General features: G+C 36.9%; 1 protein-coding gene across 3 annotated transcripts in view; it reads right to left on the bottom strand.

Annotated features, from left to right (window-relative positions):
- The window catches only part of AFTPH (aftiphilin), a 60,918-nt gene that overhangs the window by 33,377 nt on the left and 10,419 nt on the right, over positions 1-17,122 (bottom strand). For all 3 annotated transcript variants that reach the window (XR_014796520.1, XM_084901064.1, XM_084901065.1), the window contains exon 2: positions 1,325-3,282. Coding sequence is in view for 2 of the 3 variants with exons in the window: in XM_084901064.1 (XP_084757190.1) it covers positions 1,325-3,250 (1,926 nt within the window). In the remaining variant the exon portion in view is untranslated. The remainder of the gene's footprint in view (positions 1-1,324; positions 3,283-17,122) is intronic.

Below are 17,122 nucleotides of genomic sequence, written 5' to 3'. Positions count from 1 at the left end.
AATTAGCTATTAAGACACTCAAAGTCAAATGAAAAGTGATTAGCTGTGCGTTTTGAGGGTTTCTGGGGTAGCAGTCTTTTCATCTGTCCTATGTGACTGCCAGGCTTCCTTCCGATGATGAGATTCCGCAGCTTGCTCATCTCCAACTGGTAATACCATAATTTTGACAATATCTTAAAGTATTAAAGATGTTAAAGCAATGATGTATAACCATTTCAATTAACATTCAGACTTTGGAAATACTTCCAATTAAAAATGGTTTGCTTAGCAAAAGATAACTAGAGAAGTAGGAATTTATAGATTCTGATTGTATTCTCAGGATCTTTAAACTAAGCTTGAGGACCAAGTGTTACATATATCAATTGTCAGTATAAAGCAATTATTTTCAAGTGTTCTCTTCCACACCCCTGGGGCTGCAGAAAGGCAAAACATAGCCGGAGGAACAACTCGGGTATCAAGCTGCACCTCTAGGGGCTACTTTAGATGAAAATAAACCTCAATGAATGTTCCCTAAAAGAGACTATACCAGAAGATGATAAAGAACAGGGGAATAAAAAATATTCTCCTTGATGTCCTTACTCAACGAGAGTGGCCAAAAATGTACATTTGCAAGAAATTATAAGCAAATAATACAGACATAAGTCAACCATGGTTGTCTCTTACTAGATCTAAACCTTGCTCTCTCACCCTTACTTCAGGTCTTTCAGTACCTGTTATTGGTAAATTACGAGGCCCAAATCTGTTTGTTTTTTTCAAATTCTTTTTCTATCTTTCAAGTCCCTATAGTCTTCAGCATAGGTTGAGATTTCAAATTCTGCTTGCTTTCTTCTGCTACAAAACTATCCTTCAATTTCCTAGGTCTTTCTTTGATAGACAAAATGAAAAGACACTTTTCTGAAACTTAAAGAAGTCTTCTAAATCTCAGTTTAACCTTCTTTCAAAACTAGAATAATTAGCTAATTGATGCATTTTTACATTTTTTATGAATGTAAAATGGTTTGCTTAGCAAAAGATAACTAGAGAAGTAGAATTTATAGATTCTGATTTTATTCTCAGGATCTTTAAACTAAGCTTGAAGACCGAGTTTTAATTTTGGTAATATCCATATTAATTAAAAAACAACAATATTTTAAAAAATATTAAAAAACTCCTTGGGACAAAAAATTTTTTTGCTAATCATTATTGTAAGACTGTCTATTTCAAGTTTACCAAAGGCTTGTAAAAAAATGTAAATGACTTACAAATCAGGCAAGCATTATGTCTCATAAAGACTCTTTAACAAGATATTTTTTGAAAAGTTAAAATAGAGAAAATTAGTAAATACCTGGACTGAAGTGGCTGTTTCCTGTACATAGCCACCAGCAACTGCTCCTTTGGGAGTTGCTACAGGGATACTGTGCGTTTTGAGGGTTTCTGGGATAACAGTCTTTTCATCTGTCCTATGTGACTGCCAGGCTTCCTTCCGATGATGAGATTCCGCAGCTTGCTCATCTCCAAAAGCAGCCCAAGAGCAACTATCTTTCTGTCCATCCTCAAAAGCATTCCAATCTACAACTTGGCTAGGACCAGCTGAACTGAAGTCTGCAAACTCATCGGAGTCTTGAAAAGCACTGCAGTCATCTTGAATATCTGGCACAGAATCAAAATCTCCAAACTCACCTTCTTGCCCAATTTTTAGTTTTGAAATTGATTCAGTTCCTGTAGACTTTCTTTCCAACTTACATTCCTCTGAAAAACTATCAGAATTTTGTTTTCGGTCTAACTCGGTAAATATAATTTCCTCTTGGCAAGAAACAGCATTTGTATCCCCAAATTCTCCAAAGTCATCACCTGGTTCACTAAGATGTGGAAAGTGCTCTGAAGACTCTTCTAAAGTGACATCACTCATTGCATCTTGAGGACCAGTAACAAAAGGTGGAGTTGTGCCACTGGCTGTGCCAAAGTCACCAAAATCATCTTCATTAGTATTGTTGCAAGTCACAAAGTCGTTACTACTATCACCATTTTTTACATTTATAGGATAGCCCAAAACATTTTCTTCTGTAGGATCAATGCTGGGGCTTTGGTAATCAGTGAACTTTCTACTTTCTTCTTTGGAAGAACTAACTTCATCATGAGCATCAAAAGTTTTAACAGAATCCATGCATAGGCCAGTACATTTGGAAGTAAATAAATCAAGTTTTTTCTCAGTTTTACATCGTTCTCTCCTATTGGTTTCCAAATTATCAGCTGAGTCTACCAAAGTCCAAGCCTTTGTTTGTACATTGGAATTTAAAAATTCATCCTGTTGTAATGTTGGAAGGCCTTGTATTTTAGTACTGAAACCTCTGTTACTCTTCATGCTTGTTTCTGAAAGGCAAATCTGATCCTCTCCTTCAATGTGTCCTTTATCATCGAAGCTTCTACCCAAAGACACTTCTTTTACAGAATTTAGTTCATTTGCTCTATTAATTTTATTGTTTTCCTGAATTGTTAGTGCTTCTCTATCATTTAAAATTGCACATCCTATTTCTTCTAGTTGTGTCCTTTCCTTTTCGGGAAATGTGGCAAAATCTGCAAATTCCTCAGCAGGACTATGTGCACAGTCTAAATTATACTCAGTACCATGAGTGCTAAGAGGCTTTCTTCCTTTTGAATCCACTACAGTGTCCAGATCATCTGTTCCCTGAGGATTTACAGTTTCCAATACTGCAAACCCATTTGTTAGAATCTCCAGACAAGGAGGCTTTTCACCATTGCAGCTCTCTAAATGCTTGTTTTGATGAACAACATTCATATCAGTTCTAAAATCTCTTGGAGAGAAACTTTCATGTGTTCCAACATTCTGTCTCTGCTCCATTATTTTATTTAAATCTCCTGGACTTTCTATGCCATCAATGGAAGTATCTAAAGTTTCAGATGGAATTACTTCTTTGCTGGTGGTAGAGAGCAAAACATTAGACTGTCCTTTCACAGGAGAAGCAAGTTCAGTAGTGACATCCTTATCATTACCGTTTTTAATGGACTTAAAGCTTGTAAGGCTTTCTACATTTTCTGAGAAATCATGAATTGGCATAAAATGGTTTGAAGGTACAAACTCTTCCTTGGGACGAGTACAATCTGGTGTTTCAAATTCAACAAACCCTACACTGGAAGGGCTAACTTCTGAAAACCCTCCAAATTCCCCAAATTCATCCTCATCCTCATCCTCGGCTCCATTGTCCAGTGGTGGTGGGGATGAAGAGTACATTTGAATGACGTCTGGCTCCATTGTTCACTTGCTTTCAAATACTTAATTTATAACTAGGAAGAAAAAAAGATATTTTTTTGAGAATAAGATCTTTCAAAATTCTCTAAGCTTCTTAACAATGCAAATTTACAGTGCTCTGTTTTGTATATTTTAAATTACTTTCCTCTTAGGTGAGATGACTCTTCACTGCTATAATAATATGCCAACATTTTTCCTCTCTTCTAGTATATGTTTCTAAAGGCATTGGTAGTACATTACTAAATTTGGAGATTCCAACAAATTTCAAATAAACACAAAAGTATATCTAAAAAATTCTCTTTGAGGGCACTTGCTTGTTCTCTTAAGCCCTCTTTCCAGTTTACTCAGGGCTTACCTTCTGAGTTTGTATGAGCTCTTTATAAATAAAAGATATGAACATTTTATCTCTAATATTTATTACAAATATTTTCCTCACTTTGCTTTTCAATTTTTTAACCAAGGTGATTCTTTTGCTTTGTTTTAATATACTTTATTTTTTTTTAGAGTAGTTTTAGGTTCATAGCAAAAGCACAGAAGATTGAGAGATGTCCCATATATCTTCCTGCCCCCCATTCATTCGTAGCCTCTATTAAGAACATCTTCCACCACAGTGATATATTTGTTACAACTGATGAGCCTACAGTATATCAACATATCATTAATACTTAAAGTCCAGAGTTTATATTAGGGTTCACTCTTGGTATTATGCATTCCTTGGGTTTAGACAAATGTATAAAGACATGTGTCCACCATTATAGTATGATACAGAGTAATTTCAATGCCCTAAAAAATCCTGTGCTCTACCTGTTCATCCCAAAAAAATCCTGTGTTCCACCTGTTTATCCTTCCTGCTCCCCTGTCTCTCCTGGAAATCACTGATCTTTTTGCTACCTCTATAGTTTTCCCTTTTCCAAGATGTTATATACTTAGGGTCATGTATATATGTAGTCTGTACATACTATTTGACTGGCTTCTTTCACTATGCATCTAAGGTTCCTCCATGTTTTTTCATGGCTTGATAGTTCATTTTGTTTTAGCAATGAATAATATTCCAGTGCCTACATGTACCACAATTTAATTTTTTATAATTTTCAATTCTGAAATCACTTAGGATACACAAGAAGAGTACAGTTATTGTGTATATTCCACTCAAGTTTCCCCCTAATAATATGGTAATTAATGATAGTACTTGATTAAACCACCTTGTTTAGTTTTTTTCCCCCCGTGTGTGTGTGTGTGTGTGTGTGTGTGTGTGGTTCTAGGATATTTATCACACACATAGATTAGATTTGAGTACTAGTCATCACTACAATTTGGATAAGAATTGTTGCAAAAATAGTTTAATATTCATCATATAGTTCATTCCTTTTTATTGCTAAGTGGTATTCTATTATATAGATATACCACAGTTTGTTTCTCCATTCACTCCACGTAGGACATTTTAGTTGTTTCCTGTATTTTACAATTACAAATAAAGCTGCTATGAACAGATTGTTCGGAGAATATGAGTTTTTATTTCTCTAACTTAAGTACCCAGGAATGTGAATGCTGGGATACAATGTTTAACTCTAAGAAAATGCAACCTGGCTGGTTTGGCTCAGTGGTTGACATTGACCTATGAACCAGCTGGTCATGATTCGATTCCCAGTGGGGGCTGTGCAGCAGGCAGCTGATCAATGATTCTCTCTAACTGATGTTTCTCTCTCTCACACCTTCTCCCTTCCTCTCTGAAATCAATTAAAAATAAACAAACTGCCAAATTGCTTTCCCAAATTAATTTTTAAGGGGTCAAACCAATTGATCTTCTCATTAATAATTTTCTTCATTATTTTATTATTATATAAGTTTAAGATTTAGTAAATAGTGTCACTTTTATTTTCTTCTGCTTTTGGAATGTATTTTTAACATTTAATTTTTAATCCATCTAGAACTTATTTTAGTGTATGATCTAAAGCAAATCTAAGTAAAATCTTTCCTAAATAGCCAAGCAATTATCATAATCCCATTTATTTAATAATCCTTCCTATATCCTTTAGTTTATTGTGTCCTTTTTTTTTTTTTAAATACATTTACTTCTTAAATTTATATCTAGTTTATTCTGTTCCTCTGTACTAAACAGTCAAAAGTGCCACAAGACAGGCTAATATTAAAAGCAAAGGGAGGATTAACAACCAAAGTCCTACAATAAAATTAGCCCATAAATAATGAATTGGTGTTTCCTGTAATTCACAGTTGCCAGTATGGTACACGAGGTATATGTTCATTACAAAATTCAATCAGTTTTGCAGCTTAAAAAGAATAACTTTTTTTCCCCCAATTCTCAGAATAAAATTTTATATGATCTTCCAGTTTTAGGGAGAAGATACCTTAGAAATATTGATTTAAATTAGAGATGAAAAGAATGGGGCTAAGTGATGATCACCTGTTCCAAAGGTCATACAGGTGGTTAGCAGAGAATGGTTTCAGATCTTTGAGATCAATGACTGATCAGTCACTGAGAGTTACTTGAAAGAAATGAACAAGTCATGAGAAAAGTAAAAGGCCCCATTGTAATATACCTACTTTAAATTGTCATTATGAAATTGTTAGCATCACAAAGAATAATTGTTTTAGTTCTGAGAAACCTTTTTTGTGCTGATTTAAAGAGAAAAGGAAAAAAAAAACAGTAGAAGATATATGAGTGTCCCTCAAAAATGTATACTCATACTTTGAATAATTTTAAAGATAGTGCTTATTAAAATAAATTTCATTTTCAAAAGTGAGCTATTGCTGTTAAAGTATGGAGACATTTTTTTCTGGGACACCCTGTATAAAGCAAGCCCTGTTTTTTTCTCTTGTTTAGAGTCCTGTTATCTCCTTCCAATGTTTAGTGTACAGGGTAATTTGACTTCTAATAGTTTCTCTATAATTATGAAGTTCCTATTATTTAAAAATAGTCTCTGATTGTTAATGAGAGTGTGGAGAAATGGACACCTGGCACATATATACTGCTGGTGGGTGTGCAAATTGTTATAAAGCTTGCAGAAAGCAATCTGGCTATACTATACAAATTCTAAAGAAAAAAAAAAAAGTAAAACAAAATGCTCCAAAGAGGTTATTTATACAAATTATGTTATATTCTTACAATAGCATTCCATGGCTCCTCCCCCAGGCCACTGGCCCAGATTGGCCCCTCCAACACCATTCGGGGTCAGGGCCAGCTGAACCACCACCCATATCCCCTCCCCACAGCAGGCCCCACCCCTGGTCAGCCCCCACCACTCAGATTGTCTGCAGCCCCTTCCCCTAGCCAGCTCTGCTCCCAATGCCTTCCCCCCCCAACACCAATTGGGGTTGGGGCTGGCTAGCTAACCTCCCAGGACCCCTCTGCCAGCTGCTGAACCCCGATCAGCCCTCCCACCCCAATTGGGGATGGGGCATACTGGCCAATTGCCCATGGCCCCGCCCCCCAGCTGGCCCAGTCCTGATTGGGCCCTGTTTGGGGCGGACCAGCCAGCCAACCTCCTGCCATCTCCTTCTCTTGTGATGGGGTCGGGCCCGCTGGATCCCACCCATCCACAAATTCGTGCCCTGGGCCTCTAGTCTATATAGTAAAAGCCTAAGCAAACATTACGGCAGAACGACCAGAATGAATGGTCACTATGATGGGTACTGATCATCAGGGGGCAGACACTCGATGTAGGAGCTGTCCCTTGGTGGTCAGTGCACTCCCACAGGGGGAGCGCTGCTCGGCCAGAAGCTGGGCTCACAGCTGGCGAGCACTGCACGAGTCTCTCCTGCCCCATGGCAGTGCTAAGGAGCAGTGAGCCGGCGGGCGGTAAGGAGTGAGGGGCCCCAGACTGAGAGAGGGCACAAGCTGTGCTGAGGGATCCTCCTCCTGCCCCACCAGTGCATGAATTTTGTGTACCGGGCCTCTAGTATATAATAAAGATGTTAAGAGCATTTATATATAGGCTTTTATGTGAACATAGTCCTCTTTTTTTTTTCTGGGATAAAAGCCCGAGAGTATAATTACTGGGTCTTATGGTAGGTGTATGTTTAGTTTTGTAAAAAAAAATTTTTTAAATCCCAAAACCAACAACTGCTAAACTATTTTCCAGAATGCTATACCATTTTACATTCCCATAACACTTTGTTCTTGAAGAAACATCTGATCTTTGTTTTAGTGAAACCTGGTTGTGGTTAACTGCTTTTTCTAAAATGTTTTGTTTTTTAAAAAATGAAATATTTTATCGGTTTAAGGCCTATTTCAAACTCAGATATTAAGGCAAATACAAGGATCTGTATCAAGGATTTCGTAACCACACCAAGAACACAGAGAGCAGTTTTTCTCTCTGTCACACCTTGGCAATGCACGCTCCCTTTTTCTCCTTCTAGGTGTACTAGGCTGTATCAGACTCCCAGACTATGATCATTTCCTTATTCCTGTGTCACCTATTGAGGGAAGAACTTGGGTGCACATTCTCCTTTAGCAGGTCGGGGCTCTGGCCCAACTCACCCTTCAGAAACCTATGAGTGCCCCTCCCAAGTTTCAGCCAAGAATGCCAATCAGCCAGTGTGGAGGTCTGAAACTTTCCAGAAAATTCTTCTGTGTCCAAGCCAATTCACTAATAATTGTTAACTGAAATCCTATTTAGTAACTGTTAATTGAAGTATTATTTGTATAATGAATTTACCTATTAAGCCTGACTTAGACAAATCCACATTTTTAACATAGAATATATGGATTTTAAGTTATTTCTACTTAACAGGAAAAAGAAAAGGAGACAGAGGAGTTACCTGCTGTGCCTGGCACATAGCAACCTAAAGGAATGTTTCTTCATCCTTCTTATTCGCACCACAAGGAATCCTGATCAGTCATCTATTTTCTTTACAACTGGAACAAAGTCATGGATGTGTGCGTGCACAAAGAGGATGTGTGTTTAACTTGCTATTTTTATGTCTGCTTATTCTGAGAACTACTAGCGGGGGTAAACAAGTAATGGGGGTATCCAAAAAAGATTCAGACCATAGTATACACAAACAGTAGTAGTAGACATGAGGTTCTCATGATGGAGTAGTAAATAGGACATCTTAAAGGTAGTCAGAACATGAAGATAGAGAATTTGGGCAGATTTCCTCTACTCTGAAGACTAGTTCATGGGAAATCACATATTCAGAGAGATAGATACTTGTGGACAATATAGACTTTTTAACAAATGGTGCTAGATCAGCTGGACATCCACACAAGTAGAAAAAAAAAATGATTCTACTGAACACCTAACATTAAATTAAGCTCTGGATAGATTGTGAACCTAAGTAAACCTTCTATAAGATAATTTCAGAGATTATTTTTATGATCTTAGGAAAGGCAAGATGTTTTAAACAAGATCCAGAAAGCAGTAATCATAAAAGAAATAATTATAAATTGGACTTCATTAAGATTAAAAACTTACGTTCATAAAAAAAAATTAAAAGAATTGAAAGGCAAGCACTGCCTGGGAGATATTTATAATTAATGTAACTAACAAAGAACTCATATCCAGAATATGTAAAGAATTTCTACAAATCAATATGAGAAAAACCCAATAAAAATGGCCAAATATCTGAACAGAATTCGCAAAAGAGGATCCAAAGGCCAATAAACATATGAAAAGTCATCAGGAAAATATGCATTAAAAACCACAAAAGACACCACTACACACCCACCAAAATGGCTAAAATTAAAACAAAAACAAAAAATTTAACCATAACCGCTGATGGCAAAGAGCAACTGGGATTCTCTTACTTTAATGGTGGGAGTGTAAACTGGTATATCCATTTGGAGAATTATTTGGCAGTATCTACTAAAATTGTACCAAAAATACCCAAAAAAAGTGAGGACATAAATGCCCTGAGAGGCATGTACAAGACATTCACAACAACTTTATTCTTAACTGAAAATAATGCAAATATCCATCAACAGAAAAGTGAATAAATAAACAATGGAATACAATGAGATACTTGGCATTATTATTACTATGGGCAACAATATGGATGACTATCACAGACATAATGTGTGAAAACTCAGACAAACACACACAAAATACATGCTATATGATTCCATTTCTATGAAGTTCAAAACAGGCAAATCTACAGTGGTAATGCAGAATAGTGGTTACTTATAGGGAGTTGAATACTTACTGGAAGAGGACAAAAAAAGAGTCTGCTAGCTGTCCATATTTTTTCTTGACCTGGGTAATAATTGCACAGGCACAAACATTTGTAAAAACTGTACACTTAAAAGATTTGTGCATTTTGCTATATGTATGTTAGACATCAATAAGAAAACAAAAATTGTTTCTCAGAAAGTCAACATACTTAGATTAACAGCAGCTACATTACAAGTAAATGAACATATGACCATAGTTATAAATATACCATTCTATTTTTTTTTTTTAAGTTTCCTTATTTATGCCTTGCCTTATTCTGGGATTTAAGGTAATATATGTATGTCTCAAGTGGATAGTAGTATAGTATGGGGAAAGATCTTGGACTTGGAGTAAAATGGATCCTAGGTTTAGATTCCAGTTTCCTCATTTACTAATAACTATGAGTTTGTTTTCTCTGAGTTTCAGTTTCCTATCTATAAAAAAAATCTAGCAGTTCCTACTTTTCAATGCTGTTATGAGAAGTACAGAAAATAGACCTTCAGTACCTGGTACATTCCGTGCACTGAGTAAATTATCAACTATCATCACATTTTAACTTTCACCAAGTCTGTGGCTCAAATCATAATCTACCCTTAACAAAATCTAAGCCAATGTTTGCTTAGTTAGCACAAACATTCACATGACTGAATATACTTTACTAGTAAAAAGATCACTAAAAGAAAAAGTCATTTAAGAAAAACATTACCAAAGATACATGAAGTTGACTTTATTGCTAAATCCATAACCAATCCCTAGAAAATAGGAAACAACACCTAAAGTGAAAGGACTGAGATCATAACATCTGAACCAACTCAAGGGACCAGTCTGTTGAAAGATGGAAGTTTTACAGAATAATGCAATAAGTTGTCATCAGTACCTTGAAGTAGATACTATCCAGGTAAAGATTACAAAAATAAAGACTTTTAAGAAGGTGCCTGGTTGAGATAGAAAGGACTTTACATATTTCCCTAAGACCTAGAGGCAGGCCCTCTAGGAACTTCCCAAAATCAAACACTGAATAAGGAGTTCCCTCCAGACAAGCCCAAAAACTCATCACAAAAACTTCCATATTTTTTTTACAGGGCACAAAGAGCATCCATGTGTATATTAACTTTCAAGGCCTGATAAGCATACCTCTATTACACAATCCAGCTTTACTGATGACTCTTCACTCCAAACTTACTTTTATAAGGACTGGGATGGGGAGTGTGTGTGTGTGTGTGTGTGTGTGTGTGTAAGAGAATCTAAGCAGGAAGGATAATAGTTAAGAAAAAGGATGCCAAAACCGGTTTGGCTCAGTGGTAGAGCGTCGGTCTGTGGACTGAAAGGTCCCAGGTTCGATTCCGGTCAAGGGCATGTACCTTGGTTGTGGGCACATCCCCAGTAGGGGGTGTGCAAGAGGCAGCTGGTCGATGTTTCTCTCTCATTGACGTTTCTGGCTCTCTATCTCTCTCCCTTCCTCTCTGTAAGAAATCAATAAAATATATTAAAAAAAAAAAAAAAAAGAAAAAGAAAAAGGAAAAGACAAATCACTGTATCTGAAGTTATGCTACTGATATAAATAGTACAAACCACAATAGGAAGATTTATTTAAAGGAGCGTGTGCGCGCACACACACACACACACACACACACATCATTACCTTTTTATTACATTATGTCTGAGGATAATTAGTCACTTGTTAAATCATTTGGGTGAGTAAAGAAAAAATCTGTATTTTCTTTAGAAAAATGAGTGAAATGTTATATAAACAATTAGCATCATCAATTTGCATTACAAATGTTGCCTGCTACTGTAGTAGTTTGAATTATTCAAATCATTACTGTAATATCCTCATTGAAGTTTTAAGATACTATCAAAATGTATTGTCAATGAATCTGCCCAGTTTACATGCCTGCTTAAGAGTCATTTTACCTTATGTATTATAGGATCGTACATCTGAAACCTGTAACTATTAACAAATGTCACATCAATAAATTCAATAAAAATTAGTAAGTTTAAAAAGAATAATCTTGTCATAAAATAAAGAAACTGAAGAGCCCTACTTCTGAGCCACATGAAGATTTGGATTTTACTTAATTATTTGGTTTTCAATACATCTAGAGATGACTGAGCCGTAATGTTGAAAAGTTTCATGCCTCTAAAATTTAGTATCTACAAAAATTATCTTTTTTATTTTCTCTTTTTGAGTGCGTTGTTTTCAGCATATTAATTCCACAGCAGCCAACAAAACAAGGAGAGCCCCTAAAAAGAGATACTCTTTAGTAAAGAATTGAAAAAGGTTTATTGTTGTTTGTTATTAGGACTACCATCTTCTCTCCTTTCAAACAAGCTGCAAACTTTAAAGTTACTTAAACTTCCACAATCCCAAAGCTAAATATTTTTCAGAGATCTCATAATTCCTTCAAACTTGTCAATTTAAAAACTAAAACCCAAGATACTATAGGTATCAACTGTATCAATATGTTACTATGTCCTCAATTGCATAATGATATGCAGTATTACTTAAAACATCTATTAAAAATAGTACTAGCAACCTACTAATTCCATGTGCTTTTGTTCTCTGTTTAAACCAATATCAAATTAGTATGCATTTAATATTTACTATGTGTGTAGATACTTTATGAAAAGCGCTCATTAATGATCTCATTTAGTCCTTACTCTAGGGCCATACTGTAGGACTTGCTATCATCATTTTACAGTGAAAAAATAAAACCTTGAAGAGGTTAAATAATCCCTTAAAGTAGTATTACTAGTAAATGGTGGTGAATTAGTCACAAGCTAATAAAATAACTGAAAAATGTCTTACTGCATTAACTTTTGATATAACTGTCAGCAAATGTTAGAATTAGTCTTCCCTAAAAGATTTCTGAGTTGTTCAGAAAAAGGTTTCTGAAACTTCCAAAAAACTTGGAGAGAAAAAGGTGCTTACAAACTAAGATGAAGAAAGTATAAACAACAAAAATGTCAATAAGTGAATCTCTTGTTTCAATATTAATGTACATAGCAGTAAAAATAGAGTGAAGTTTTTATCTTCTTGGTTTTGATATCAATAAGGATGATTCACAAAAGTACGAATACATAATATGAATGACAATATGAGCAGCAATATACAGTGTATGTTGCTAAACAGCAATGAGTTATCATTTTATAGAAGCTAGTTTTCAAACATTAATAAGAACTTTTCCTTTACTGTATATTTTCGCCTTCTCTGCAAATCCTTAAGCCAGTTTACTTATGTTTTTACTAGTGGCCTGGTGCACGGGGTTGGGGGTGGGGGTAAGAGGGGTTCCCCAACCTAGGCTGTGCCCGTGCCCTCTCACAGTGCAGGAGCCCCGAGATCAATCACCCCAAAGACGTAGGCCCTGCCCATCCATCCAGGGGTCCTCGATAGATTGCCCCAAAGAGGTAGGCCAGAGCCGGGGGTCCCACCTCTGCAGCACATGTGGGGCTGCGGGAAGCCCGGCAGAAGGAAGCCATGCAGAACAGCCGCCGGGACCCCCCCCCCCCCCCCAGGCTGCAGGACCTCCAGTGGAGCGGTGAAGAGCAGCCACCGGGACCTGCCCCCACGCTGCAAATACAGCATTAAGCCCCACCCTTTCTGGTGATGGATTGTGATGGATCGTGACAACCACCTATGCTTTTATTAATACAAATAGTTTCACAGTCAAAATTAAACAAGATAAAAACATTAGAAATTGTTTTAACTTTAACTCACCATATCAACTGACTATTTTTCTCACAAGGCACTTCTAATTGAATTAGAATAAATGACATTGGATAACTACTGATAACAAAGGCAAAAGAACAGAAGCAGCAATGAGGATAGATTCATTAGTTCTTGGAAAACAGGGTTTTCACCCCCCATATTCTTTGCCTTTGTTATATTATTGCAAAATGAATTAGCCACTGTAATTTCCACCCTAACATTTCCAAAACTTTACAATCTAAAAGCAGAAACTACTTCAATTTCATGCCCTTCACTAAAAGCGTGCTTATACCCACAATATTGTCCAGAGATAACCCCGGGACATACCATTGATTTCTCAATTGCTTGTTCAGGGGGCTCTTTGAATTTCTTCATTACTACTGATGCTTTCTCACCAGCCTATAAATGTTCAAGACTCTACCATCCTCAAACAAATCAGATCAAAACAAAACAAATCCCTTCCTTCCGTGTTCTTCTAGCTCTCCTCACCACGGAGCTTCTTGAAAGAGCTGTCTGTTCACTATCTCTACTTCCTAACCTCCCACTTACTCCTCAACCCAGCATTCCACCGAAACCGCTCTTGTATGAGTTACTTTACTTGAACTCAAAAGACTGGAAATGTGTGGACATAGATAGGCCTCTGATGTTGAAAAACCATCCTAAGGGCCTAGCTCATAGTAGGAACTGAACACTTCACCGTATTATTGTTCTTGCCGGGGCATTTATTCCACTGGCCACTCTTGAATTGCCACCCCCTTTCCCTCAACACACTATCTTTCTATAACTCTACTCTGGAACCCTAGCTCTATTCCACCAAATAAATGAGGAAATTTCCAAATTCAATCTAGGTAAATGTGATCTGAGAGAGGCTGGCCTGAAATGTGACACATGCAAGAAAACAAGTCCAATCATTTGTGCTGCAATGTTATCTGAAGAAAGAATATATTGAGAAGGGTGTTACTCACATGCAAGCCAAGAAAATAAAACCAGCTAAAGGACAATTTATTCATATATTTTTAACAAACTACTAGCTAACGTGAATATGTGCTTTGACTTGAGTCAATTCCTCAGAATAAGTGGAGGTGTCAGCTGGTGTCACCAGAGTGTGACACTACTCTGTACAGCCCATATGATTTCCCTTGCTTTTATTCTTTGTTCCCAGCAACTTTCTTTAGTACTTCATGTAAATTTTCCCACAGATTTTGAAATCAGCTGACGTGAATAGCTAACATGCTTTGAAAGACATTTCTTGCTGTAAAGTTTTAAATTAGCATTCTGGTCAAGACTGATGAGTTAAACCTCAAGAGCCCAGGGAATTTTTTGGAAAAACAAACAGGGAAACCCACTTTGTGGACTTTGAAAATTAAAGACACCACTCTATTCTGTAACTAAAATATGTACCCCCTGGCAGGCCTTGGCAGATTCCCTTCCTCAGACAGTGCAACTCTTTATTATAAATGTCTACGGTGAGAGCAACTCATTTTTTAAAGAAAACATCTACTAAAAGTTATAAAATTATATCTAAATGCAGTTAAATTCAATTATCTGGGCTAACGAGGAAGGAAGCAGGCAACATCTTAGATAACCTAAAACTTACAAATTTGGCCTTAAAATATGACCTATGTAACAAAAGATTTATCTCATAAATTATGTCAAGTGCTATTAGTTTTACTTTGTTTCTTGACCATCCGCTGACTGAGAAGAAAAAAAAAAAATGACCTAGAGACGTGTGAGGCAACAGGAAGAAATCAGACAATGAACCACACTTAAAAAGTCATAAATTATTAACAGATAATAACGTATAATGACATTCCTGGGAAGATTTATCATAAAACAAAAGCTTTGTATAGTTGAAAAATCAGATATAAACACATTACAAAATAGTGTTCATGATAGTAAACGTGTGTAGTATATAAAGCTAATGCCACAAGTGGATCTACCTGTACCAATAACTTCATGGAAACTATGGAAGGAATTCTCATCACAAGCAGATTTCTAGCTGATTGACCTTTTAATAGTGTCATTGCTTGGTTTAAAGTTTTACTTTCTCTTGGTAGAAAGGCTAAAGGGTAAAAGGAAAACAGGTAACATTTATTACTTGCAATGTGCCATTATACTGTTGATTAGAAATTTTTTGAGAATTAGCCTGCCTTATAAAGCAAAATTTTTCAAACTTTATGCCTGTAACCCACAGAAAAAATACATTTTGTATGATGACCTCCATATACATACATGGACAGAGGCAGTTAGGGGCAATCAGGCCAGCAGAGGAGGGCAGTTAGGGGCGATCAGGCTGGCAGGGGAGGGCCGTTAGGGGCCATCAGACCAGCAGTGGAGGGCGTTTAGGAGAGATCAGGCAGGCAGGCAGGCAGGCAGAGTGATTAGGAGAGATCAGGCAGGCAGGCAGGTGAATGGTTAGGAGTCAGCGGTCCTGGATTGCGAGAGCGATATCCAACTGCCGGTTTAGGCCCAATCCCACAAAGCAGTCGGACCATCCCCCGAGGGGTCCCAGATTGGAGAGGGTGCAGGCCAGGCTGCACCGGGCCTCTAGTAGGGCAAATAAAAAGTGTCGCCATTTTAAAAAGCGATAAAACTGTATACTAATATGACTAATAGTGTCTAAAATACATTTTTTAAGTGAAAAAAATCACTTTGAGAGGCATTCCTTCTTAATTCTCCTCCTACCTATTATATCTGTTCTTTTTCCTCCTTGAATGGATCTGCTTCTTCTGCCTGACTCATAAGTGTCAGTCTTCCCCGGGCCTTGGCTTCCCTATGTCCTTATCCCTGTGAGATCTCATCCAGCTTCTGTTTTTATATGCCCGTAATGCTCAAACCTCGCTCTACCTGTAGGCTGCCCAAACTCCAGATCTGTCTACCCAAATGCCTTTTCGAATATCTTTACCTGAATGTCCCAAAGTCATATCATATTCTCCAATTCCAAAACTGACGTTAACCTCTACTGAAAAAACACTCCGAAACCATTTGTTTCTATATGATATTCTGAATTTTAAGTCCAGAAAAAAAAACTACCCTGACTGCTCCCCCTTTTATATTCCACTGCCCCAAATTAAATTAATTACAAATTAAATCCTTAACATCTCTTAACCAATACCTTATTTTAGGGTCTCGTTATTTTTGGCCAAGATTACAGCAATCCATTTGAAACTACTTATCTTAGCTAATATGGCTAAAATATTCCTTATTTGCTCCAGCCAGCCAAAACTACCCCTTGGGTCCTCCACTGGCACCATGCTATCTCCAAATTTTCACATTTGCCCCTTTTTCTAATTTCCTATTCCTATCTGTTCAGAGAACCCATTGACCAAAGCCTTCAAAAACCCTATTCACTCATGAAGTTTTCTGTAAAGTGAGAGCAACAATATTTATCAAGTCACTATGTGATAGGTATTGTGCAAGGTGCTTATTCATACACTAGATGCCTGATGCACGAGATTCATGCAAAGGGCTTGGCCGCTGCCGCTGCGGCAGCCACCTCTGCCTTGGCCCCTGTAGCTGGGGCTTTGCCCAGAAGGTCATCTGGGAGGATGTCTGGAAGGATCTAATTAGCATATTATGCTTTTATTATTATAGATTATATAATTTGATCCCAACCATTTTATAAAATCTATAAATATAGATGAAAGAACAGGTTCAGTGAGGTCATTTAATCAGTTCCAGTTCCCATAAAGAGTAAGTATAGAAAGCAGGGCTTTAACATTAAAGCCTGGGTACTTTATGTGAGGTAGACTGTCTGAATAAAGCCTCCTTCTTTATATCTACCTTTGTTATTGCATTTAACAAAGTGAACCAAATTTGTTTCCACGTTAGACCATAAACCAATGCTTCTCAATTTTAGTTTTATATTGTTCTTTTTTTAATAGAATAGGCACATTTTAAGTATGCACCTGAATAAAGCATTTAAAAAAGGGTTTCAAAGATGATTCTGATGGTTAGCGAAGGCTGAGAACCACTGTGTTAAGCTCCAGAGGATAA

This window comes from Pipistrellus hanaki (genome assembly GCF_964339955.1).
Source record: "Pipistrellus hanaki genome assembly, chromosome: 12".
Lineage (NCBI taxonomy): Eukaryota > Metazoa > Chordata > Mammalia > Chiroptera > Vespertilionidae > Pipistrellus > Pipistrellus hanaki.
Note: the sequence above shows the minus strand (reverse complement) of the source record. Positions and strands in the feature narration are given on the sequence as shown.